The sequence below is a fragment of the Branchiostoma lanceolatum genome, chromosome 3 (genome assembly GCF_035083965.1).
Source record: "Branchiostoma lanceolatum isolate klBraLanc5 chromosome 3, klBraLanc5.hap2, whole genome shotgun sequence".
Taxonomy (NCBI): Eukaryota; Metazoa; Chordata; class Leptocardii; order Amphioxiformes; family Branchiostomatidae; genus Branchiostoma; species Branchiostoma lanceolatum.
In genome coordinates this window covers 7,427,910-7,452,843 of record NC_089724.1, presented here as the reverse complement: position 1 = coordinate 7,452,843, position 24,934 = coordinate 7,427,910, and the positions used below count along the sequence as shown (strand labels likewise).

At 45.2% G+C, this 24,934-nt stretch overlaps 2 protein-coding genes, 1 long non-coding RNA gene and 1 pseudogene across 3 annotated transcripts; 3 read left to right on the top strand and 1 right to left on the bottom strand.

Moving 5' to 3' along the window:
• Positions 1–7,745: 7,745 nt before the first annotated feature.
• LOC136429941 (uncharacterized) lies at positions 7,746–10,538 on the top strand. The gene is made up of 2 exons (XM_066420125.1): positions 7,746–9,104; positions 9,474–10,538. The coding sequence occupies exons 1-2, from the start codon at positions 8,958–8,960 to the stop codon at positions 10,092–10,094; spliced, it is 768 nt and encodes a 255-aa protein (XP_066276222.1). The 5' UTR covers positions 7,746–8,957; the 3' UTR covers positions 10,095–10,538.
• Positions 10,539–11,236: 698 nt separating this feature from the next.
• LOC136429280 (uncharacterized) lies at positions 11,237–13,285 on the bottom strand. Its single transcript, XM_066419140.1, has one exon. It carries the CDS (start codon positions 13,283–13,285, stop codon positions 11,237–11,239), a length of 2,049 nt encoding a protein of 682 aa, XP_066275237.1.
• Positions 13,286–16,486: 3,201 nt separating this feature from the next.
• Positions 16,487–19,041, top strand: LOC136429940 (uncharacterized). The gene is made up of 2 exons (XR_010754833.1): positions 16,487–16,838; positions 17,501–19,041. It is a non-coding gene; the product is annotated as an uncharacterized lncRNA (long non-coding RNA).
• A 2,591-nt stretch (positions 19,042–21,632) lies between these two features.
• Positions 21,633–21,765, top strand: LOC136431880 (5.8S ribosomal RNA; annotated as a pseudogene).
• Positions 21,766–24,934: the final 3,169 nt, after the last annotated feature.

Genomic DNA, 24,934 nt, shown 5'->3' with positions numbered 1-24,934 from the left:
AAGTTGTCCATTCTACGCGGCGTCCGATTTTCCCACTTACGTCAAACCGGTTAAAATCTTCCTGTGATGGCGGCAGTTACGTCACTCGTGTCAGTCAGAAATCGGTTGTCCGGACGGGTGAACATTAAAATTACTTCGAAGACTTTCATGAAAGTAGGTAATACTATACGCATTAAGTGCCAATAAAGATCAGATGGTCAAATGATATTACTTAGGATAGTTACACAACACTTTTGAATGTCAAGTAAACCTTAACATTGGCACCCAATCGTCCAGCAGTTAAGAAATCCAACATTAAACACTTTTAGGCTGAGGGTAGCTTTTACCATGACAACGATATCCATATCAAGTTTCTGCCATACTTAAGAGTCACTGGCCGCTAGGATGAATCTTTATATTACATCTGGGCTGTTTGTTGTTAGTAACGGTAAATGATCGTGCATAGAGACCTCTTATGGACTATTCTTTATTTCATGAGGTCACGTTACAAGTATTTTTATGGGGACAGCAGCGGGTTAATGGCGAAGACGCGGAGTCGTACAGTTAACACCAACTCAGCTAGAAGCTGAAGATATCATCTGCAAGCCTCTGTTTCGAAATTGTTATGTTATAAACGAGATGCTGACTTTTACGATCCTCAACCCGGTTTTAATATACTCAACTATGATGTTATTAAAGAGGGATGTAGAGCATTCCAAGCACGCCCCAATGTTATCATTTTTACCTGTCTCCCAAACGTTTCCCATTGAAGTTGCTGATCTTCCTTTCACTGATTGATAGCGCGTTACGTGACGTTACAAACAGGTGGAAGTACGTAGATGATATGAATCTCACCCAGGTGAGATCTATCCGCCAACAATGCACATTGCAGATCTCTCTTAACAGCCTCGACTCCTGGGTCAAAGAACACAAAATGTTGATGAACTGTCGTAAGTGCAAAGCACTACATGTCTGCTTCACTAGAACCCCACCTACCCCTGGACCTCTCCTCATCGATGGACAGCTCTTAGAAACAGTAGTACACGTTAAAGTACTCGGACTGACCATCCAAAATGACCTAAAATGGGACATTCAAATAGACTGTATGATATCTACCGGGAACAAGAAACTTTTTCTGCTACGCCGACTAAAGAGGTTTGGAGTCTCAACGGAAGATCTCGCATCTGTCTACACCGCGTACATCCGACCCTCTGTGGAATACGCAGCGCCTGTGTGACACTCCTCCCTAACTAGTACCCAGTCCGGAAGACTCGAACGACTGCAGAGAAGAGCGTGCAGGATCATTCTTGGCACAAAGTACACAAACTACACCTCGGCACTGGCCACTCTAAACCTCTCGTCCTTGTCGGAACGACGAGTGAACCTTTGCCTATCCTTTGCAAACAAACTGTTAACCTCAGAGTTCAGAGACTGGCTCCCACCGCTAAGAAGCCAGATATCCGGCCGACGGACACGAAATTCAGATAAGCTGGACACACCAACCTGCCGAACGAAACGCCACAAAAACTCCGCCATCCCCTACATGACTGAACTTTTAAACAAACATGATTGATCACCTTCCACAGCAACATCTCTTACTACTAGTAATATCTAAAGGGTCACATTTATCCGTTTAGACGACTATATATATAACGAGAGAGATATATGTTTTGCAAATAGTGAAACTAACTCTAGCCCTGTGTTCAATCCCAATTTTTTATGGTTGAGAAGTCTTTGATACTCGCCTAGAAGCAATGTGTAAATACCAGTACCCCATGTTTTTAGAAATGTAAATACCATTTTAATTCGGACTCTACCATTTAGAGTCCGCGACCGTGGTATCTCTAATAAAGATTTCAAAGATTTCTAAAAAAAATAAGATTGGCAATGAAAAAGCATTGCCTCGGCGACGGTGTAAGGTTTGCTATTGATAAATGTTGGTGGCGTGGTTTGATACGTGTGCACTTTAAATGATAGATTAGATTGTCGAACATCCTGTGACATGGACTTGGTATGGTCGTGATAATTGAGTGGTAGATTTGTATCAGTACTATAAACTTTGTTTTTCCATGATGCTGGACTCTGTATCAGTTACATGTGTTGGGCCTTTTGGGCCTGTTTTCGACAATGACGAGATTTACAGTGAGTATATATCAACGGGGGGTGCCCTAACATGTCACGTTTTTTTTACGCACTCGAACTCACGGCGCTCCATTGCTGGTTGCCAGAGAATGGTCATATTTTAATGAATGTATTTTGAACACATTCATCTAAAGAACATACATGGACAAGAAATGTATTCATACTGTTCATGGGCCCTTCACGCTCCGCGTTACATGCGGAAGACGCTGTGAGACATTTTCACGAATGTACCTTCTGATTTAGTGCTACGCCAGATAGTGTGCCTAACTTAGCACGCTTTGGTTATTTTGCTCTCTTCGGAAGTTGGTGATGAAGTTACTAGGGAAATGTAAATAAGGCTTGAAGTCTGCTATATTCTAGCTTTCTTTTGACCGGAACATTTTGACTGTGTGCACTTCTCACGTCATGTGAGAAGGGCTATGTCCAGCGCATCCCAGCTCATGTTTTCACGGGAAATAGGCTACTACGCACTGTGCGCGCGGCCCGACGTACGTCTTGCATGCGACCAGACTTACAAAATCATTACGAAACTAGAGTTCCACAACCTCATACCTTCGCCAAATGATTTTAACCTTTTTGACTGACGTATCAGGAGTGTTTCTCATCAATTATAAATCATACCAGTTGATCTTCTTCACCCAAAAAACAAAAGTATGAGCTTAACAAAGAAGGTTATGCTAACAAAGTAACATTTAACATGAATTATGCAAATGAGGTCCTTATAAGCATAATTTGATTCAACGATGTTCATAGTCACATAACTTCCAAATGACACAAGTATGAAATTGGCATCATGTACCTGTATGGAACTATAGTAGTTTCTCATTAATTATGCAACTTAGACCTACATTTGCATATTTTTTATCTATCAAAATTCCCCAGTAACAAATGTCACATATTTCAATAGTCATATCATGGAACACAGCGGGTTTTTAAAATTGTCTCATTAATTATGCAAATTAGAATCCGATTTGCATAATTATCGTCCAATCAGACAAAGCATCACGTAAGCTATCTACATACCAAAAATCATTAACATCCATTTAGCCCATCTTGAGTTATAGTATTTTCTCATTAATTATGCAAATGATGTCTTCATTTGCATAATTGATATCTATTAATATTTCTCTCTTCTTCAGTTACATATGTCACATGTTTGAGAGTCCTACCATGGAATTTGGCGGCTGTATAAACTTTCCTCATTAATTATGCAAATTAGATAATGATTTACATAATAAGTATCTAATCATGTACGTCATCACTCAAGCTATCTACTTACCAAAATTCATGACCATCCATCAAGCCCTTCTTGAGTTATTCCCTTTCAAAGTCTGAACCAAAACCTGCTCCTGCAGTTCCAAAAAAAGCCGCTAGGGGGCACAAACCCATACCACTTACTCTCTGCCCATAGAGCTATCTACCACTCAAAATCAGTTTCATAGCATGTCCAGAACACGAGATATCAGAACAGGAAGTTGCGCTGCAGTACCGTAACAAGCCGCTAGGGGACCCAAAATCTAATCATTTCCTAGTCTCATCTAGATCTACCCACCTACCAAATATCAAGACAATCCATCCAAGCCTTCTGGAGTTATGCTGTACGTTACAAACACACAAACATACAAACGCTACCCTCTGCATAACCTTCTCGGCGAAGGTAAAAACGACACCGCTTACGTCAACAATACTCCGTCTACTTATTGGGAAATATCTTCGCCATCTCTGTATACAGTTTTCTTTTCATAGACGGTACCAATCACATGTTAGAGCGTTACAAAGCTGTGCGTTGAATCGTTCCGCCACCATCGCGGCCCAAAAAAATGGCGGGAAAACAACGTCGCCAGACGACAGCGATGTTAACGGTTTTCTTCTCAACAAACACTTATAGACCCAATTTTTTGGTGTTTTATGCAGCTATATTTCTTATGTGTATGATAGAAACACAAACCAACAGACAGGCCAATAACTATCATTCCATTATGCATGGAGATAGTGATTTCAACGTGCTTTATCCGTAGCTTCTTGCACGTCTTGAGTTATGCCGGCCAAAATATATACTAGTATATGTGGAAACACAGATGCATACCGGACGCAAAGAAACACAACAAAAATAGGTTGAGGGATGAACAAAGCAATCATTCCTATACAGCCTAGATGCCAGACTGCTCCCAGTACCTGCACTGGCCAGTTAGTTTGTCGTGTCAATTCCAACATGCCCCTAAGGAAAATGTACTAAAGACCCGCTCAGTAAGACCCTCAGTTAAAAGGCGGAACATGTGTTTCCCTCCCTGGCGAAGGTTATAGCTGAAGGGTCGGTATTTGTGTGTGTTTTTTATTCATTTATTAATCGGCTGAAGAATACACAGGATACAGAGGTGATCCACTCTAGCAAGTATACGTAGCTGATATCCAACATCACATCTGAAGATACAGCATTTGGGTAGTTCGATACAAACAAGCAATATGTACAATAAACAAGCAATATATAAACCAAGTAATACTAAGTTTTGGAACGTTTGCTAACTAAGACTGGGTCAAGCCAAAATTTCAGTATTACTGGCGAGTATGGCTATGATTAATTTTGTAGAACATGATCAGCGGGTGAAGATGACGACGATCGGAAAGTTTTTCCCGACCTAGTTCAGCAAGGAGCGAAGAAGACGAAGACCCCTATACAGCCCCTGAAAGTACAAGAGCGCATTCGTATTCGTATACATATTTGGACTCGTTCTAATCATTGGGAATCACATTAAGTACACCCATGCCATATAATGTCACCATATTCAAGGAGAGGGTGAATAAAGGATTTATAAATAACATCAAGTCTTTGTGTTGACATCTGGCATCCAGCTGGTGGAATTTTAGTATCAGTCCCTCCGGATCTCAGGGCGTGACTTTCTAGAACGCCCACACAGCAGGGCGCAACCAATCACCGACAGCTGGGCGTGAACGACAGCAGTGCGCAACCAATCACCGACAGCTGGGCGTGAACGACAGCAGTGCGCAACTAACCACCGACAGCTGGGCGTGAACGACAGTAAGGCGTAGCCAACCACCGACCAACCAACCACGGTAAGGCGGAACCAGGGCAGGGCAAACGACAGTCGATCAATTAATCACGCATTTAGGACGCCATATGACCATTTGACCATCAGAAGTTTCATCCATTGTTCAAAACGCTGCGTCGACCTCCACCCGTCTGGAGCCGAGGAAAAAGCCAGGAAGGCGCCCACACCTTCCGTCAGAGACTCAGATAGCGGTCTGAAGGTTAGTGAAGTTCTAGGTCTAAACCTGTTGTACGGCGCATATTTTTCTATACACATAGAACTTGCCGTTTCTATGCTTGATCACTACGTTATTTCGTGGTCTGCATTAATTCTATTGTCCAACATAGTGGTTACAAACGACAAGTCTTCTATATGTCTTCACACTGAGTGATGGAAAACTGATTTGAATTGTAGCACCCCTGCCCTCCCCCATATACCTCACAATGAGCTCGTTTAGATTTTACGGATTTTGATTTGTGCAAACTTACAAGTACAGTTTGAAAGAGAGATGATAAGTACCTTATCTTTTCGACATGGAAATGTTTCTTGGAAACTTACAAAGTCACAAATATCCTGTTAAGCTCAGCCGACACAAATATCCCTCACCGGTGAGTTACAGATTTTCCGAACAGTTCAGTTGCCCATTAATGTGCATCGATTTAAGTTAAAGTTGCAGGAGTTTTGTTTATTTATTTGTGGAGGACCATGCCCATGTATAATGAGAAACTTCTAGAAGAAAAATGAATTTTCTACATGTCCAGTTACGGACGTGTTTAGCTTTTGGATCGGAAATGCTTTCAAGTGTAAGGTTGAACAACGTAACCATAGAAAGCATAAGATATATGTCATCTTCCGTTCTCCACCGAACATCATAGGAATATCAATCCCTAACACGTTCTGACTTCCAAAAAATAGTTGCATGTCATGTACGAAACTTCTGTACAACCAAAGTTGTGAGTTATTCATCAGCTTGCTTTTTCAGGAGTTAAGAGATAATAAGGATAGGAGGATGGAGGAAGGCTGGAGCAGCCAAACCGGGCGACCAATCAGGAGGACAAGTTACATTGGAGGTTGTTCAAACAGTTTGCGTGGACAACATGGTTAGTAACATTCATTTCCTTTTCTTTCTTTCCTTGTTTTTTTTTCGATTACGATGAATGGGGAGGGATACAAAACACCTGTACAAGCCTTGTCTACCCCCTCCAAGTTAAAGTTTTTGCATGTTAAGTTTCAGTTTCCATATGCATCATAGCAAGCCCACATATTACATAGTCATTATACTCATACTGAATTGAGATGGTTGGTTTAAAAACTGAACTTGGAATGCCCAAGTATTTTGACCAGGTACTTGAAAACCAGACCAAACCCATGTTTGGTTTGGAGTTGGGGAAGAGGGATGGGTGGTGCGTTGGTTTAATCAATTAGATTGTACATTTTATGATAGGGCATGACATTTCAATCATCTAAATAAAACTGATAGACATCCATACATGTTTACATGTTGATTATGGTTGTCATGGAAGGAGGTGATCGAGCCTGTCAACATGTATCAAGGTGTTACTAATCCTACATTGTTTCTTTCAGCTCTGCATGACAATAAAGACAACAGTCATCAGAAAGAGTTGAACTTGAACGGCAGTAACAGCAGCTTTCAAATGCTGTGTATCCACCTAACCAACAATCGTGGGGATCAATCTAGTCAGGCTTGACATTCAGTCTATAGTTCTAGAATTTCTGTGGCATGAATGGCCAAGTAAACGATTTGCTACTTGTACAAATATTTTACTTCAATGTACAATATGGAAATGTATCTTCCATAACATTGCTTTATTAACTATCTTATTTTCTCTTGTCATGTTAATAAAGTAAAAGAGATGAAAACACAATGTGATTGTCTGTTTCTTTTCCAACGTTGGCGATTTAAATAGTCCCTAACCTGAAGACATATGAGCGGCTTGCAACTGAGTCATTCAATATTTGAAATCATATGTAATAAAATTCAAGGATTATTGTGTTCAGTTTGTTCTTATTTCAAACAAAATACAACTTATTTAAAACATAAAGTTTTGATATTTCTATTTCCAGTTGTATCTTATGTAACGTATTATTCGCTCTTGTAAAAAAGGCTTATTTAAAAATTTTCAGATCATTGCAACAAGCCCTGGCGAAAGATATAGCTAAAATACTAGTAGATCAACAGACATAACTATCCCTTTACTTCACACATATACCTTTTGACAAATACATGACAAACAAATAGTGTGATTAAATTGCCAAATTAAACTGGTTACTATATGTGCTACTTTCAAAATTAACACAGGGAGACAGGAAAAGGTAACTTCAAAACAAATTCCCCAGGGAATACTCAACACATTCCAGACATGCCTGGACAATTCTGGGAATTCTTACAGAACGGGCGTAAAGTATACTATTAGGCTCGCCCCTGAGGCGTCGCCAAAAAATTCCCCAGGGAATACTCAACACATTCCAGACATGCCTGTACAATTCTGGGAATTCTTACAGAACGGGCGTAAAGTATACTATTAGGCTCGTCCCTGAGGCGTCGCCAAAATTACAGAATATGGTTGCTTTGCCTTTTCGGAACAGTGAGGGGGTACCTACATGTGAATCATGATATCTGTTTGGGGTTGACAGCATCAGACATGTCACTGACTGACATGTTACTGACACTTTACCATTTGTTGTTGGTAAAAATAGAAATAAAAGATTGATAAGCATATTTAATGTCTTTGGGATTCACGTTCTATTATAAAGCAAATTGAAGATGAATTTTACTTTGTCATGGAATGCTCTAGATATGATGTTTTGCGTAATAAGTTATTCACAGTTTGAAAAAAAAGTACAACAGATTAGGTGCATAACGTTAAGTGACGTCCTGCTACATCTTCTTTTATGAGTTCATCACAAAATGACTGCTCATCTCGTTTACCAGCGCTATTATGAACATTGAGGGTCAAAGTTGACAGTCTACTTAAAATCGCACGTGATTTTTTGGCGACCATTGGCATTTTTACTGTACTTTGCCCCGTCACCTTTGTACCTTCATGGTGTAGTGCGGTGGAACAGGACTATATGTTGTGTTGTGTTGGCGAAAAGTGATAAGTCGTTCTTTATCAACTACCTGTCCGATTTTTTGTGTGCTTGAGACATAACTGCATACACATACTGGCAACACCATGGCAGTAAGTGAGAAAGTCGTATATTTGCATTCTGCCAGAATTTGTTGACTTTTACCTGTCTTTGAGAGACTGCGTAGGCAACTAGGGATTTTCAATGGCCTTTAAAAACGCAACTCATTCATATGGAACTGAGGAACAACCTATATTCAACATAGGGATATAAAATGTATTCAATATATGTCCAATTTACCTCAGATAGTCCGACTGTATTTGAATTTGTTATTAGTTGTTTTATTGTACTGGTCACCATCAAGTTGACCTAAAACGTATTTGTATTCGAGGCTTGCTCAATAGATGTGTGTGCTGCTATACGTGAAATATTAATACAACATACAATATAAATAACAGTGGTAAATCTTTATGCACGTCCCTTTTTTAAACTGTCAACAAGAAACGTTGATGAAGGTTAGACATGCATTTTCATATCAAAGTAATACAAAATTGAAACTTGGACTTTACCCTTTTTGGCCATTTAGCTTAAGTACAGCAGAAACGATGTAAGAGACTTATAGAAATTATAAAACAGTAACGATTCTTTATGATGATGATTTTTTAATTCCTTTCCTCCTCTTTGATTTCAAAACTTTTTATGCTCTCTGTACAGGGTTTTCCGGAGGTCATTCCGTTGAATGTCGGTGGCCGCCATTTTGACACGACCCTGTCGACCTTGCTGAAGTACGAGGACTCCATGTTGGCCGCCATGTTTAGTGGACGTCATCGTGTCGCCATGGACAAGGTTGTTCTCCTTGTTAGATTTGTACTCATATTCAAACCTTTAGAGATCTGTTTGATTGCATGTTATTCATCTTTAATAGCTGGTAGTATAGCATCAGTTCACGTACTCGGACGTTTGCGCAATACGACTGGTAGTTAAAGTCTACAGTTCAAACACAAGATACATGGATAAATTCAGATAAACCGACGAAAGGTAAAAACTGGAACGTCTCACCGTTTCCAAAATCTATTCAGTTGTTTCAGTAACTATTACCTTGTGTATATTATTTCCCAGTTTTGTAACCTCCATCGATGTCCATAGTTCATACTTTCGTTGGTCATATTTTGGGACAGCTCTGATAATTTTCAATATTCTAAATGTTCCTTTCAGGACGGCCGTTACTTCATAGACCGGGACGGGGGTCTCTTCGGCCACATTCTTAAGTTCCTCCGGCAAGACAAGATGCCTCCTTCAAAAGTGGTCAAGGATGTTCTCGAAGAGGCCGAGTTCTACGGCCTACATCAACTCAGCGAGAAACTAAAGAACTCATCTGTATCTGTCTTCCTAGAAACAGTTCTTAGGAAGCAAAGGGCAGATTTTCGCGAAGCTCATCCGAAGTTAGCTTCGCTAACTCTTGATGTTATTGACGAGGCGAGAAGGAAGTTCCAGGAAAATCCAACCGAACAATCCTCCGTTGCAATCTGGTTCCTCGACCCAAGGTCGACCATGAATTCTGTTAGTTACGGCCCCCCGCACGACTGTAGCGCTACCGAAGGATGTATTATTGCTGAGTACATTCCTCATGACGTTATAAATGAATACGTGAGATATAGCAGTACTCGCATACAAGAGTGTGGATATAAAGTCGATATCGAGTCGCAGCGATGTCGAGCTTATATTAAAACTGGCTTTATGTTTCAGCCCCGCAGGAGTGAATGTGGCAGTCATAAGACATGCTTTACATTCAAGTGGTCTCTTGTGGACCCGGCATTGAATTTCTTGTTTGGCTAATATAAAATTCTTGGTTAGTGAAGTTTCTTCTTACCGTCATTCTTCCTTTTCTTGTCTTTCATCGTTCATTCATTCAATCAATCAATCATTCATGAATCTATGCATTACCTTTCTTTTGTATTTATTCTCATTTTGTACTTTGTCGTACTAAATTATATTTTGCTGACAATATTTGTATGATTAGTAAAAAATCTAAGACGACGGTAACGTCAATAGTCAACTTTGTAGCTTTGACGTCCCGTTGTTACAATGCAGTGTGATTTCGAAACAAATCTAAGGGCCCGTTCACACACTTGTGCGTATATTCAAGTCCGTATGAGTTGCGAATTAACAATCTTGTTTTATTTAGGTAAAGTTTACGGGGACGAAGGTGTGTAAATTTTATTTTGACCCACAAGCTTTAGGGGAGAATGATCATTTGTAAATTGTATAAAGTTATTACCAGGAAGCCATCATTGGTAGTTCTGGGAAAATGACAGCGGAGACTGGTATTCGACCGGTTTCGACTTTATTGTCTTTTTCAAGAACGACAGAGATCGGACCACTCCTCCTTTTATACCTTTTCTGTGCCTCCCTAGTGCAGGGCGCTCTAACTTGAGCTTAAGATATTGACCAATCAGCGTTAAGGGTCTCATATTGCCCTGGATATAGGCTAGGTTGCCCTGATCTGAAGGTCTAGTTCACTATGCACTAGCTAGGCTACATTGCTCTGGGTGCCCTCCAGGTCGTTTAGCCCTGACCTCAGTTGACCTATGATATGACTTCATCTATTGTTCTAGAACAATTGTACATGTCATGAGGGTCTTACTATACATTGGTGGAGGAGGCACATTACAATTATGACGTCATGGTGGACGTTTACAATGGTATGCGTGTTTACAAAGTCAAGGAGAGTGGTCCGTACAAGCAGAGTGAAGCTAAATACATGAACAGGAAGTCTGCCGCTAGGTGGCTTAAATACAGAGAATCAAGTACAAAATACAATCAAATTACAAACAAAGCATGAATGTAACAGACTATCGAACTTTCTAAGTTAGTGCTCGGATCCATAGGATACTAGTAACCAGCAAATGCGAAGCGTAAATCAACTACAAGTCAAAGTGTTAGCGCCGGTTACGACGAGAACTATACTTCTTGTCCCCTCATACCCTGGTTATTTCCAGTGATTCCAGGTTGAGTCCTTCTGGGTGAAGTGTTCGGAGCTGATGTATCCAGTAGGATTCTCTGCTGAGTCGTCGTTGTCGTGTGAGGTCTTCGGTCCTGCCGTATGCCAGCTTCTCGAGTCCGACGACCTCCATGTCCGCGACGGTGTGGCTCGGTTGGTTGAAGTGGGCTGCGATGGGTGTATCCTTGTCCGTCTTGATGGAAGATCGGTGCCCGTTCATCCTGTTGGCCAATGTTTGTCCTGTTTCGCCGACGTATTGTATGCCGCATTTCTTGCACTGTATCATGTATATGATATTCCTGGTGCGGCATGTGATGTGGGCCCTGATGGTGTAGCGTCTCGAAGTGCGATGGCTTTGGAAATCCTTGCTCTTCCTGACGTATGTGCAGGTGAGGCACTTTCTTCCGCACGGGTATGATCCCGGAGGGATGTTTTTCGTGATGAAATTCTTGTTCTCCCTCGGGATCTGGGCCCTCACCAGTGTATCCCTCAGATTTTTGTTGCGGCGGTAGGCGATGAGTGGTGGATCTTGGAAGAGTTCTCGTGTTCTGGGTGATAGTTGTAGAATGTTCCAGTACTTTCTGAGAATGTTGTTGATGGGTGGTAGATGTGGGTTGTAGGTGGTGACTAGGACTGGTCTGTCTTGCGAGGCAACCTTTTTCTTCTTGGCTCCTAGGAGTTCCTCTCTTGGGCGGTCTTGGGCGCGTTGTGCAGCTTGATCCAGGAGGGCGTCTTCATAGCCTCGATTCTGGAAATGTTCTTTTAGCTGCTGTGCTCGTTCCCTGTATTTGGGTTCGTCTGAGCAGATTCTACGAACGCGTAAGAATTGTCCAAAAGGTATACCCCGTTTGCAGTGGGTGGGGTGGGAAGAGTTCCTTAGAAGATATTGGTGCTTATCTGTGGGTTTTGTGTAGAGATCCGTGGTGAAAGCTCCCTCCGAAACGCTGATGGTGACGTCCAGGAAGTTGATAGATGTAGTGGAGGTTTCTACCGTGAACTTGATGGTTGGATGTGCTGTGTTGAGGTCTTTTATGAATGACTTGAAGTCTTCTTCCGAGTGTGTCCAGATGGCGAAAACATCGTCTATGTACCTCCACCAGACTAGTGGTTTGAGGTTCCTCTTGTAGACGTGTTGTTCCTCGAATTTTCCCATGAAGATGTTTGCGTATGAAGGCGCCACTCTCGTTCCCATAGCCGTTCCTTGGACTTGGATGTAGTGTCCTCCGTTGAACTCGAAGTTGTTGAGGTTCAGGATCCTGTCCAGTAGGTCGCAGATGGCTTCGGTGGGAACGTCTGAAGGGTTCTTTTGGAGCGCTTCGCGAGACGCTTGTATACCTTCTTCTGTTGGGATGTTAGTGTAGAGGGATGACACGTCCAGGGTGACCAGTTTGGCGGTTGGCGAAATCTTCCCGAGTTTGTTGAGTTTCTGTAAGAAGTCCGTAGTGTCCTTGATGTAAGATGGTAGTCTTTGCACCAAAGGGCGGAGGTGGTGGTCAGCAAATTCAGAGATCCTTTCTGTTGCACAGTCATTGGCTGAGATGATTGGTCTGCCCGGGTTACCTTCCTTGTGGATCTTAGGGAGAAGGTAGAAGACAGGCGTTCTTGGGTGTACGGGCGCAAGATAGTTGAACTCGTCTTCGCTGATACATGTAGTTCCTTCGTTAAGAAGTTTAAAGAGAGTTGTTCTTACCAGCGCGGCGTGTTCCTCCGTGGGGCAGGAGTCGATGTGCTTGTAGTGATCTTTGTTGGAGAGTTGACGTAGTGCTTCTTGGATGTAGTCTTCTCTTTTCATGATCACTACCGCGGAGCCCTTGTCTGCGGGTTTGATGATGATGTCAGTTCTTCGGCTGAGTTCCGCAAGGGCTTCGCGTTCTGCACTGCAGATGTTGGTCTTGAACAGTCTTGGTGAAGGTTCCTTGTGTTCTAGGATTTCCTTTTCGACTGCCATGATGAAGGTGTCTAGCGCCGGATCTCTGTGGGTGGGGGGAGTCCACTTGCTTTTGACCTTGAATTTTTGGGTCTCCATTTTGTCGTGGTCAGCAAATAGTTCCCGCAATCGAAGTCTTCTGAAGAAGGCGTGGAGGTCTGTGATGAGTTGTTGTCGGTTGAGATCAGTGGGTGAGGGGGAGAAGTTGAGTCCTTTAGAAAGTGCAAGTATGTCAGTGTCGGTGAGTGGTATGTCCGAGAGGTTTACCACTGTTTTCCTTGCTGCTTCGAGGAGTTTGCGGCGGCGTATCTTCCGTATCCTGTCTTTCCTCCTCTTGCGTTTTTCTTGGATGGCCTTTTGGCGATTAAATCGCCGAGGGCGAGCACGAGCCTTCTTATGGAGCCCCCTCGTGGGTTCCTCCTTGCGTTGGCCTGCTTGCGTACCTTTTCTGGTGCATTCTGGCGTTTGTCCTTCTTTGCCGATGGGGCGCTTTTGTTGCTTTCGTCGCCTTTGTCGGTGAGGCGCTGCCGTGGCTGCTCCTTGTTGTCGGACCCCTCCTGTGGAGGGGTACTTCCGTTTTTTGGACGCTTCTTGCTGGGGCCGTTGACGGCGATGTCACGATCTCGCTGGAACTTTTTCTCCTTGGTCTTGAGGAGGGCGGCTTCCTTTCTCTTCTTGAACGTTTCCACGTTCTTTTCAAGGGTTTCCCGTTCTTCTTGAGGAAGTTCCTCTGTCTTCCGATTGAGGCCCGCGATTGTGTTGTCCAAGACATCTTCTGCTGATCCGTAGAAGTCGATGATCAGACCCATCAGGGTGCGCGATGTTTCCTTGAGGGTCTCGTCCCAGCGGCGATCGAACTCTGGGTTCGTCTTACCCAACATGGGTTTCTTCTCGATCACCAGGCCTTTGGGGATCAGGTGCTCATCCAAGTACTTCTGTAGCGTCTCTCGGTGGAGTTGGTAACGGAGGCTCTTGTCGGTGGCCTTGATCAGGTCCTTTTGTAGAGCGGTGGTGTTCTTCGGGGGAAGGGGGTCTTGGCGTGCAGCGTAGATAAGTACCTTCCGTGCTGGTTCCTGTTCTGGAACGGATGTCTCAGATCCGTTCCGTTGTCTTTTCTTCTCATTCTTCTTCTCTGCTTGTCTCTCTTCGTCACGTATTCTTACCAGGAAGCGTTAAATAAAAACAGAATACGATGAGATCTTAACTTGGACAAGTATGTTTTCATCATATTTTCAGCAATTGTTTTAGTATATCTTTCTTAAACCGGTAGTTTTCGAAGGTAAAGATGCGGTCTAAAGCAATGCCTCCATACTTACTTGATACTTGATGCCATGGATGCCTCAATTCTCTTGGAAAGCTATTGTATCAATACTAAGCACTTGCTGGCCTCCATAGTAGACCCGGGTCTAACATTGTATACACCATGATATCGTCAAGCAAGGTTAATTTAGTTGCGTATTAGTTTTTATGGTGAATCAGACATATATGTTCTAAACTAATTCAATTGTGTTCCCCACCAACCAGCATATTCTATTAGATCCATGTGAAATCACAAACATTCTAGCAGCTGATGACAGCTGAAGGGGAGAATCATTATTTTGTAGCATATGACCGGGGAACGCTGAATAGAAACAGAATGGAATAAAGTTTCAACTTTGACGAGTATGTCTTCATCACATTTTGAGCTGTGTAGAATTCTCAGAAATAGATAAAAACATCAGACATCATGGTATATTTTCCAGATACTTGTTTCAGTAATAGTAGAACTTTATTGCACGACAATAAAGAAGTATAGAGTAAAATTACTAATTACTCATACAATGTAATAAGGGCAAGCATACGTTTTTGATATAGTGTTATAATGCGAGTGGGCTAATCATTGGTTTCGGTATTTTTTTTAATTACAAAGCAATCGTTTATTTATCTACCTATTTTTGCATTGTTGCATTGTTCCATGTAAATATATAATCAAAACAGTCTGCAGCATCTAGACTCTTAAAACTTGTTGCACTTGTTATATAATGTTTCACATGCCAAAACCATAGTGGAAAGCCATGACAAAGTTGCCATAAGTGCAACAGTGACTCATATATAATTCGGTCCCACCGCGCCGTGAAACGACTCTCCCCTACCCCCACACCATGGCGCGACGCCGCTCAGTGAAGACCAGGAAAAACCGGCGAGGTAAGGGCCATCGTGGCAAGGACTGGGACTGGGACTGGTACAACAATAACGACTTCGACGAAGACGAAGAAGACTACCACTACTACGTGTACGAGCCGTCTGGTCTCAGCACACTACTCGCTCTGGTCTACATCATTCACTCGCCAGGTACAAAATCTATTTCCGCATAGGGAGTACTGGGGGTGGCGGGTTGAGAACAGAGTTCTTTCCCTTTTTGCACTACATTACTTAGCCTCGCTATGATACGCTCGTCGCTTGATATTTTATGAGTGCGCCATGAGACTAATCGAAAGTAATTGTGAATTGTTCACAGACTATTATTTTATGTATGCCTCTCTCTCTCTCTCTCTCTTTCTCTCTCTATGTATGTGTGTGTGTTTCTGTGTGAGTGTGTGTGTGTTTGTGTTTTCTGTGTGTGTACGTATGTGCAAGTGTGTGTGTGTATGTGTGTTCAGATTCAAATTCAGCTGTTTGTAGCGCAAATCATGAATTTGGTTTGACAGCCCATCGGGCATATATATAGACGGTTACACCCGTACCCAAAACTTCCCACACCCCCCAACCCTATCCCTAACCCTTCTTCGAATAAGTGCTTTCACAGTTCCAAGTGTGCATGCACCGACAGGAATTGTGAGTCATATGTGATCAAAGAATGAAGACCCCTTAGACAGTTGAACACAACTCGTCTGGACATTGTTATGCAAATCTAGACAATGATCGAGACAAGAACCGTTTACGGTCTCGGACCGGATTTTTTTTACGATTTCGTATGTAGTACCAACCTCCTTGGTAGTACAAGCCAAGGACCTTTACCTTTGACATAGTTTTACCCACAGTTCCTGTCGCCACGCATGCGTACTTGGAAGTGTACTTATGGTTACCAAAGTAAAGTAAGTAAGTTAGGGATACTCTCCAAGCAGAGGTTGGTGAGGAAGATTGTGACCTTAAATGCTATGCCACATTTTTTGTCGGCTCTCCCTACCAAAAACGGAACATAGGATAAAAAAAGGTCATAATCTTTCCCACCAACCTCTGCTTGGAGAGTAATGGGGAAGCTGTTGCATTTTCAACATCTTTTTCTAACTCTTTCTGCTTCAACCAATCCTAGTCTACGAAGCAGAAACAGTGTCAAAAAGATCGTATACGTGTTTTGAAATGGAATAGGTATGTAATTTAGAATGGAATATGTGTTTTTCAAATCGAATAGGTATGTAATTTAGAATGGAATATGTGTTTTTCAAATCGAATATACAAGTGGTGCTATTATTTTTGAAAGTTGGTATTGTTTTAAAATCTGGTACTATACGATTCCAAAATACCATACGATTTCTGTTTGCTATATCATTTCTGTTTGCTATATCATTTCTGTTTGTACTCCGGAAATGACGCGTTCCGCTCCGGAAGTAGGGTAGGGCATACATCGGACAAGTTCGTGGTCTCCCACGATGTTGCCGGCCATTTGCTTCGGGTAAGTTGTGTTTGTCTTTGGCGAAATACGCCGATATTAACGCACGCCACGTGTTGTCAGTGTCGCTGTGGACACTTGGACTTAATATCGGCCAGTTACGGTTGGTAGTGACCGTCATTTTGTCGACTATCGCCAACATTGACTCGGGAACTTTTACGTCTGACAGTGTGGGGGAGGGGGGCGTGTTTTCGTGTACCAATATATAACGGTAGATTTCCACCGGTGAATCCTTACGAAAAGAGGAGATTAAATATGGAAATTATGGGTAGAAAGTCAACACAAGTTCTGCTGCTTCTCGGACAATTTTATGACAAGATTAACCTTGATTACCCTCGACTTTGGGGTTGGTGAGCTTGCCGCAAACCGGGCGATTTGTGTATTTACGACAGAAGGGTAAAAGGGCGAGTCCAGAATGGATGTGTCAAATTAAGGTCGCACAACACAGTACACAGGCCTTGTGTGGGTAAAGTAGTGCTAAAAATCATTGAAAATTCGTAGAAATTCTAGAATAAACACCAGTTATTGGCAACTTGGGCTATTATCATACCTACCTATGTCATGGTTCTTTATTGTCCTACAATTTTACTGTCCTATTCATTTAAACTGACTGGTGATGAAAATGAGGTTTCATGCTTCTCAACCTCTTTCTTTCTGACTTGCAGGGGATTTAAGCCAACATGTACAGGATATGGAATTATCTGCACTGTGAGCCTTGAGATCTCAGCAGGAAACTGATTCTTATGAAGTGGGAGGGATGCTGCTATCTCTCCTGTCTTGCCGCTCACAGGGAGAAATATCAGAATCGCTGTTGAGTTCAATGTTTAGAACTATCCAGGAATCTAAGCTAGACGTTCAGATGTGGGAGGTGTGAATTGGACAGAAATACATGTAGTAGTAATGTCAATTTGACATGTTGCAGAGACATATATTTGAACATTGCAAACTGATGCTTGGGAGAACTAGCAACTCTTGTATTTGTAATTTCCACAACTTTGCATTTCTTAGAGTAAATATAATATCATATTGTATTATAGGAGTCAAATGGAAGGTGTGATGGTATGGAAGATTGATTAATTGCACACATGAATTTCAATACTTCCTTTAAAGCATATTGGAACATAATGGCTTTAAAGCTACATCTGACATCCCTGTGCCCCCTGGGTTATCATCACGGCCAGTTACTGTAAATCCATGATGGTATGTTATGGCTGCTTGTTGCAGCATGGCAGAGAACGGTCTCTCGTCAATTTCTCATCTTACTAAGTAACCTTGGGCATGTTGCAGCTATGTTCCTTTGTACATGTAATTGATTTTCTGTACGTTGACAGGTAAACATTTTCTACATGTGCATGATTTTTTACTTAATATTGCTTTAAACCTTTATCCTTGTCGTAGAATTCATCCTTACCTGTCATGACCTTTTGATAGGAAAAGTGCCTTGTTAAATGTATGAGTTAAGTTTCTGTGATAAAACTGACTGAGCAAGGCATAAGAGATATTTTCTGCCAAGTTAACTCCCTTGAATGTAAAGAAGCTTTTTTGTACCAGTGTAATTTCTTGGTTCTCGGACTGGCACTCTTCATTGTATTTGCCATGTTTACTATTAAAACATTGAATGAACTGTTCAGCATCTGTATTGGATTGTTGCTTGACAGTGCCGACCATGCAGTCAGGTACAGATCAACCACAAAATTCTCTTTTCAACACCTGAAAAGCCCTGCCTTTGAAAATTTTATTCTAAATTTCATTCATCCGGAAACTCTTATCTCAAACATCTCAAAGGTTTGTTTTTTCCCCAGCATTTAACAGTAAGCTTATTCCTGCATAATGTTATGGGACTATCACGGGGGTTTATTAAAAGTGTTGTATTTTTCATGCTGATCTTACACTCCATTTGTTTCATACAGTAACCAGAGAACCAATAAATTTATTTGGATTGATCAATTTGAGTATTACTAGTTTTCTTAGATTTTTTTTATTTGCTCTATCACTGGTAGTCAAGTTTTCGTTGCTATACAGACATTTAGTTCAGCAATTGTGAATGAATTTTTGCAGTCGTTTTGATGAACAATATGGTCATTTATTACATGGGCCTTCATGCTGTCACCTAATAGTCAAAAGTTCAGATTTAACTGTTGTTGTAAGGGCTATATGGAGATTGTAAATGTTACTTTCTATTAATAAAAAAACATGACTCACTTAATGTTCCTTATTGTATGTACAATTTTCAACAGTTCATATCATACAAAACTGCTTCACTACCACTGGTTTTAAAGAGACTGGTTCCTTGCCCTAGTAAGAACAATATCCATTAACACCCTATGGCCTCTTTCTGTACTTTGCAGTGTGAATAGGGCATATAAACATGTAGAAATCCACAGAGAGGCTGTCGAGTGCTATAAACATTAGAAATTCAGGATGTTGGCCTGCAGTTTGAAATCAAAACTATCTATTTCAAATTAGGCGCTTTTAGGGTTTTTTTCCACAATGCCTGATCTTATTTACAGAGCTGCAACTTGCAATATATGTTGTTGCGTGTAGTGCCTACTTTGACTTAGCAATCTAAGGAGCCAGTACAACTTCTACACGACTTTAAGTTAGTTCTATACTCTATCTGGCAGCCAATGCCCCTCACCAAGAGCATGCAGACCTGTGTGACAATATTCAAATTGTCTTCAGCAGGCACCAGAATAGTTGCCGCGGCCACTTTTTGGACGGGCGCTCAAACACACAGGAGGACCGCAGTTGTACGTCAAGGTCAACGTCCTTGTAGTAATGATTGTACAAGTCCATCGGCATCGTCGCATGCCATCGCACCTGGATAAGAACGCGTACGCCTCCTCCCCTCAGGCTCTTGCGCAACCTGGTGAGTTGCCGTCGAAAGTACAATGAGCGTCTCGGTGTCCTTCCATTGGGCAGCCAGACAGAGTAGCCTCTCGGTAAGCCCCGCTTTGGAAAGGGGTCCATGAAATTCAGCGAAGGTGGTCTGCCTCTCCTCCCTCCTCTGTGTTCTTGTATTGCACCAGTCGACACGATCCCCGGCAGAGGCGCGGGCGATGACCGTCAAAACCCGTCTCGGCGAGAGAACGGTGACGGGGGCAGTCGGCCGTAATGGGGATCCACCAGAGAGCGATCCGCGGTCCGTGCAGTAGTCCGCACGCCGCCGAACAGCGGGAACGCGCCGCGAGGCCGCCAACCCTCGGGAGCCTGAGCTGCAGCACTCCCGGCTACACCGACCGTTGCTTCCCGTTAACGCCCTAGCCGTCCCGCGAAGGACGATCCCCCACTCTCTCGGGCGACGCCTCCGCCGGTTGAGTCCGACCACCGAGTCCGAAAGGCGTCCTCGCACGCAGACGGAAGGGGTGAGTCCGTTCACCGGCGGGTCCGAAGACTAGGGCATCGCCTCCGCGGAAGACCCTGCCCCAGCGCTGGTTCGTCCGGACGCCCGTGGCACGGTCGACCTCGCGGGGAGCGGCAGTCTGATCGGCGGGGTAGCAAAACGACTGAGGATGGCGTGTGCTGACCGGAGACCCGGTGTCCGCCGTCATTTCCCGCGCTAGACGAAAGATGACCACTCTCTATCAAGGTAGGGTGAGCCACCGGCACCGACCACCGCCCCCCGCCGACAGGCCGTACGCCGGCCCCGACTCCACCGACCCGGAAAGGACTCTACCGGGGTCTGCATTCGGAGGACCCTGGCACCACCCCGGCCCGCCCGCCGACGGTCCGTGAACCACCCCCACGCCCCCCGTTCCGCCTCGACGGCGGTGAAACTAGCCGAGCAACCCTGTCCGATCTTGTCCAAAGGACCGACCCAACTGCGGGCGCGTACGCTCAGGCACCCTCCCCCGATGTTGCAGGACATGTTGATCATCGATTCTTCAAACGCAGACTGCGGCCCCGGGTCAGTCCCGTGGCCACGTCTGGCTGAGGGTCGGTTTTATGTTGCGCAGGGTCGGCGGCCACTCCAACCCTCACACTTCCTTATCGCCTCGACAAGGTGGCGCTCTCTGCCGTCAATCGCTCCTCCTTCGCGGAGGAGCGCGGGCGGAGTGTCAGGAGCACCCATGCCAACCCACTTGGCGGGACCTGGCAGCTTCCTTGAAACGTTGGTCGGGTGCCTTCAGTGTGAGCCCGTCGTTCCTTATACCCTGCTAAACCAGCGAGCCGCCCCGAGTAGCCTGGTCGAGGACGGAGTCAGGTCCTCCCGGCGAAAAGTTTTAGGCGGGCGTGCACAAGTGGGGGCACCTATATCCTGGCGGAGGGGCATCGCGTCGTGGATTTGCGCGGAATGGGGTTGAGTTGCTAGTCTCACGGCCTAGGTGAGACGACTCCTCCCCGGCACCCCGGCGCGGCGTTTCGGTCTCTGACTCGATGCAATCCATCTTGCGGACGAGTGACCTGTCCTTAAGCGTTGGACTTCGAGCGGGCATCCTGCGGTCCAAGGCCTCCTTTGGGCAGAGGGTAGGACTGTTCTCGGTCGCCACCGACGGTCTCGACCGACTGCTCCACTCCCCGAGGTTCCTTTCCTTTCCCCGAGGTCTTCAAGAGAAGGGCAGGTGCAATAGACCCCTCGGCTCTCTTTCCCAGCTCGGGCCGGTCGGTCGCGTTTTGTCGAGGGGGCGCAGCGGTCTTCGCGGCGGGTCCCGGTTCGTGGAGCGACCCCCGGGCCCCGGTCCTTCCGCTCGTTCACCGCCCTTCACTCCGAAGGGCGCCTTCTTCCCGTCTCTGAAACGACGGTGCCGAGAGGCAGAGACAAGCTTTCGATGCGAAATCAAACGAAAATAAAACGACAACTCCTAGCGGTGGATCACTCGGCTCGTGTGTCGATGAAGAACGCAGCCAGCTGCGAGAAGTAATGTGAAATGCAGGACACATTGATCATCGACTCTTCGAACGCACTCTGCGGCCCCGGGTCAGCGCGTTTGCTCACTCCACTCCTCGACCTCAGCTCAGGCGAGACGACCCGCATATAACGCATATTAATAAGCGGAGGAAAAGAAACTGACAAGGATTCCCTCAGTAACGGCGAGTGAAGCGGGAAAGCCCAGCGCTGAATCTCCGCTTCCACGGGGCGCGGGAACTGTGGCGTTTGGAAGGTGCTCTCCGTCCGTCGACAGTTGCCCATGTCCTTGTGATCGAAGCCTCTCCCAGAGCGGGTGTCAGCCCCGGCCCATGGCGGCGACGGTGGCGTTCGATCTGCCCCTCCTCGGAGTCGGGTTGTTTGGGAATGCAGCCCAAAGCGGGAGGTAAACTCCGCCTAAGGCTAAATACGGACACGAGACCGATAGCGAACAAGTACCGTGAGGGAAAGTTGAAAAGAACATTGAAGAGAGAGTTAAAGAGTTTGTGAAACCGCTAAGAGGTAAACGGGTGGACCCGCAAGGTCTGCCCGGAGGATTCAGGCGTCGTCCGTCGCGCCCCGACGGCCGATCATGGATCGTAAGACCGATCGGCCGGCGTCGAGGCGTGCGGACCCGCTGCACTTCTTCCGGGCGGAGCGCCGCGACCGGTTCGACGGCGGCCACGTCCCCGCGGAAGGTGCCCGGGGCCCTCGGGTCTCCGGAGTTATGGTCGCGATGCGTGCGGCGCCCGCTGTCGGACCGAGGACAGGCAATCGACCGCCGCGTCTGCCCATTGCCCCCTCTCGGGGGGGGGGGGGGGGGGGTGATGTCGGGCAGGGGCCGGGCCCCCGTCGTGCGGTCGACGGGTGCGCCACGCAGGGCGCCCGGGGTCTGCGGCGAGGTCCGGTCGCCTACCCGACCAGGACCCGTCTTGAAACACGGACCAAGGAGTCTAACGCCTGCGCGACTCAAGGGTGTTGTACGAAACCCAGAGGCGCAATGAAGGCGAAGGGCCGTCCGTATGTCCAAGGTGGTATCCCCGCCGTCTCCGCGGTGGCCCAAGTCGGAATCCGCTAAGGAGTGTGTAACAACTCACCTGCCGAATCAACTAGCCCTGAAAATGGATGGCGCTGGAGCGTCGAGCCCATACCCGGCCGTCGCGGCAGTCCACTCCGACTGAGCCAGGCCGCGACGAGCAGGAGGGCCGCCGCGGCGAGCGCCGAAGCCTCGGGCGCGAGTCCGGGTGGAGCCGCCGCGGGTGCTGGTCTTGATGGTAGTAGCAAATATTCAAACGAGAAATTCAAAGCCTAGCGGAGAAGGGTTCCACGTGAGAACAGTAGTTGGACATGTATGGGTCAGCTGGTCATGAGTGATAAGTGAAGGCCACTCGGAAGTGCGGGCCCGGTTTCGTGGTCACTGCGCGTCGCCCCGGCCCGCTCTGCTTGCTCCCGGCGGTAACGAGGTTGGGTCCTCGGGTCCTTCCGAGGTTCGTCGGGCGTACGGTGGCGGGTGTGGCCGCGGGATTCTGTGCGTCACGAGCCGTCCCGGCATACCGAAAGGGAATCGGGTTAACATTCCCGCGAACGGGGAAATGTTCGCCCGGCGCGGCAACGCAAGCGAAGTCGTTGACGTGGGTATGAGCCCCGGAAAGAGTGCTCTTTTCTTTGTAAGGCGCACGTGTCCTGGAATCGGTTCGCCCGGAGATAGGGACAGCTGCCCCGTAAAGCACCGCGGCTTTTGCGGTGTCCGGTGCGCTCAGGTGGGCCCTTGAAAATGGAAGGGAGAGGCGTGCGATTTTCGCGTCGGTCCGTACCGATAACCGCAGCAGGTCTCCAAGGTGAACAACCTCTAGTCGATAGACCAATGTAGGTAAGGGAAGTCGGGTAGCCGGATCCGTAACTTCAGGAGAAGGATTGGCTCTAATAAGTGTTGTGACGGTCGCACTGCTGGGACGGACAAGAAGTGAGATGGGAGTGTCCGTGGCTGAACTAGGCCCGTTGGCTGGGTCGACCCGCGATGGAACTGGCGACGTGACTGATCTTACACAATGGTGCTTTAACATCGGAACGAGGTTGTTTACTTACTTGTACAATCAGATCAGAGAGGGATTGTTCACCGGCCAGTACAATACTTCAACAACAGTTTGGGGTTGTTTACCTTCCTGTCCCTTACATGGGAACGTAATAGGCTACCAACCTTTACGTAACCGAAGTACCTGTAAGCCAGTCCTGTTGTTGTATATTTGTGAAGAAATTATCTCATTAAAATACAAACACAATCATATTGAAACCCGTGTGGCCTAAAGTCCAAATCCTAGCCCTAGACTATATTACATGTACCTATTAGTAACTTGTTGACCAAGTCCGGTTCGGCAATCATGTCCTTGCTTATGCTGGCTGCAATGGGCCCAACCAGCCAGCTGTGGCCATGTGGGGTGGGGCCTTATACCTGTGTGGAAGGTGTGTCGGAATGACTGGTTAAGTATTAAAAGCTACAAAGTGTTGTAGTGTTGACTGCGGTGTATGCTACAAGAGTAGAACTATTGACAGCTACATAGTGTTGCAATGTTGACTGCAGTATACTAAGAAAAACATGTCAGGCACAAGTAGAAAATTGACACGGAAAGTTCTACATTACAATGTTTATTTTGATATTGCATATACATATACATGAATATAGAATAATAGAGAGATATATAGAATGAACAGAAATCCCCCTTGCTATATGAGGTGAATGTCGACCATGGTCTAGTGATGTTATTCTTACAATAAAAACTACATTGCCACCGTTTCAGACTGAATCATGATGTCTCCCACTAAACTTTTGTTGAGATGGACTTTTCCCTTATAAAAAAGATGACCTATTCTAATCTCTCAAGTTCAGACACATATTCTATTTGATACTGCATATACACCATTTTCTCAACATAAAGTTCAGTATTCCTCATCACCACAGTCAATATTTGACATGGCCTTCATGCTGACTTGAATGTCATTCACTGGTTTGTAAAAAGCTGGCACACATACACTAATTGTACTGCCAAGCTGGGCGTGAACTCTCTTGATGTGATTCTAACAGCGTGACGAGGCTCATTCAGCCTAGACGGAGGCACCACAAACCACACAAAGTCCTCTGTTATACTAGGCATGGACAGTATCCATACAACTTGATCTGCCTGCACAGACCCCCCAAAACTGTAAATAGAACATGGTCTGTGCAGTTTTGAAAGGTGAATATCTTTATAACAATATA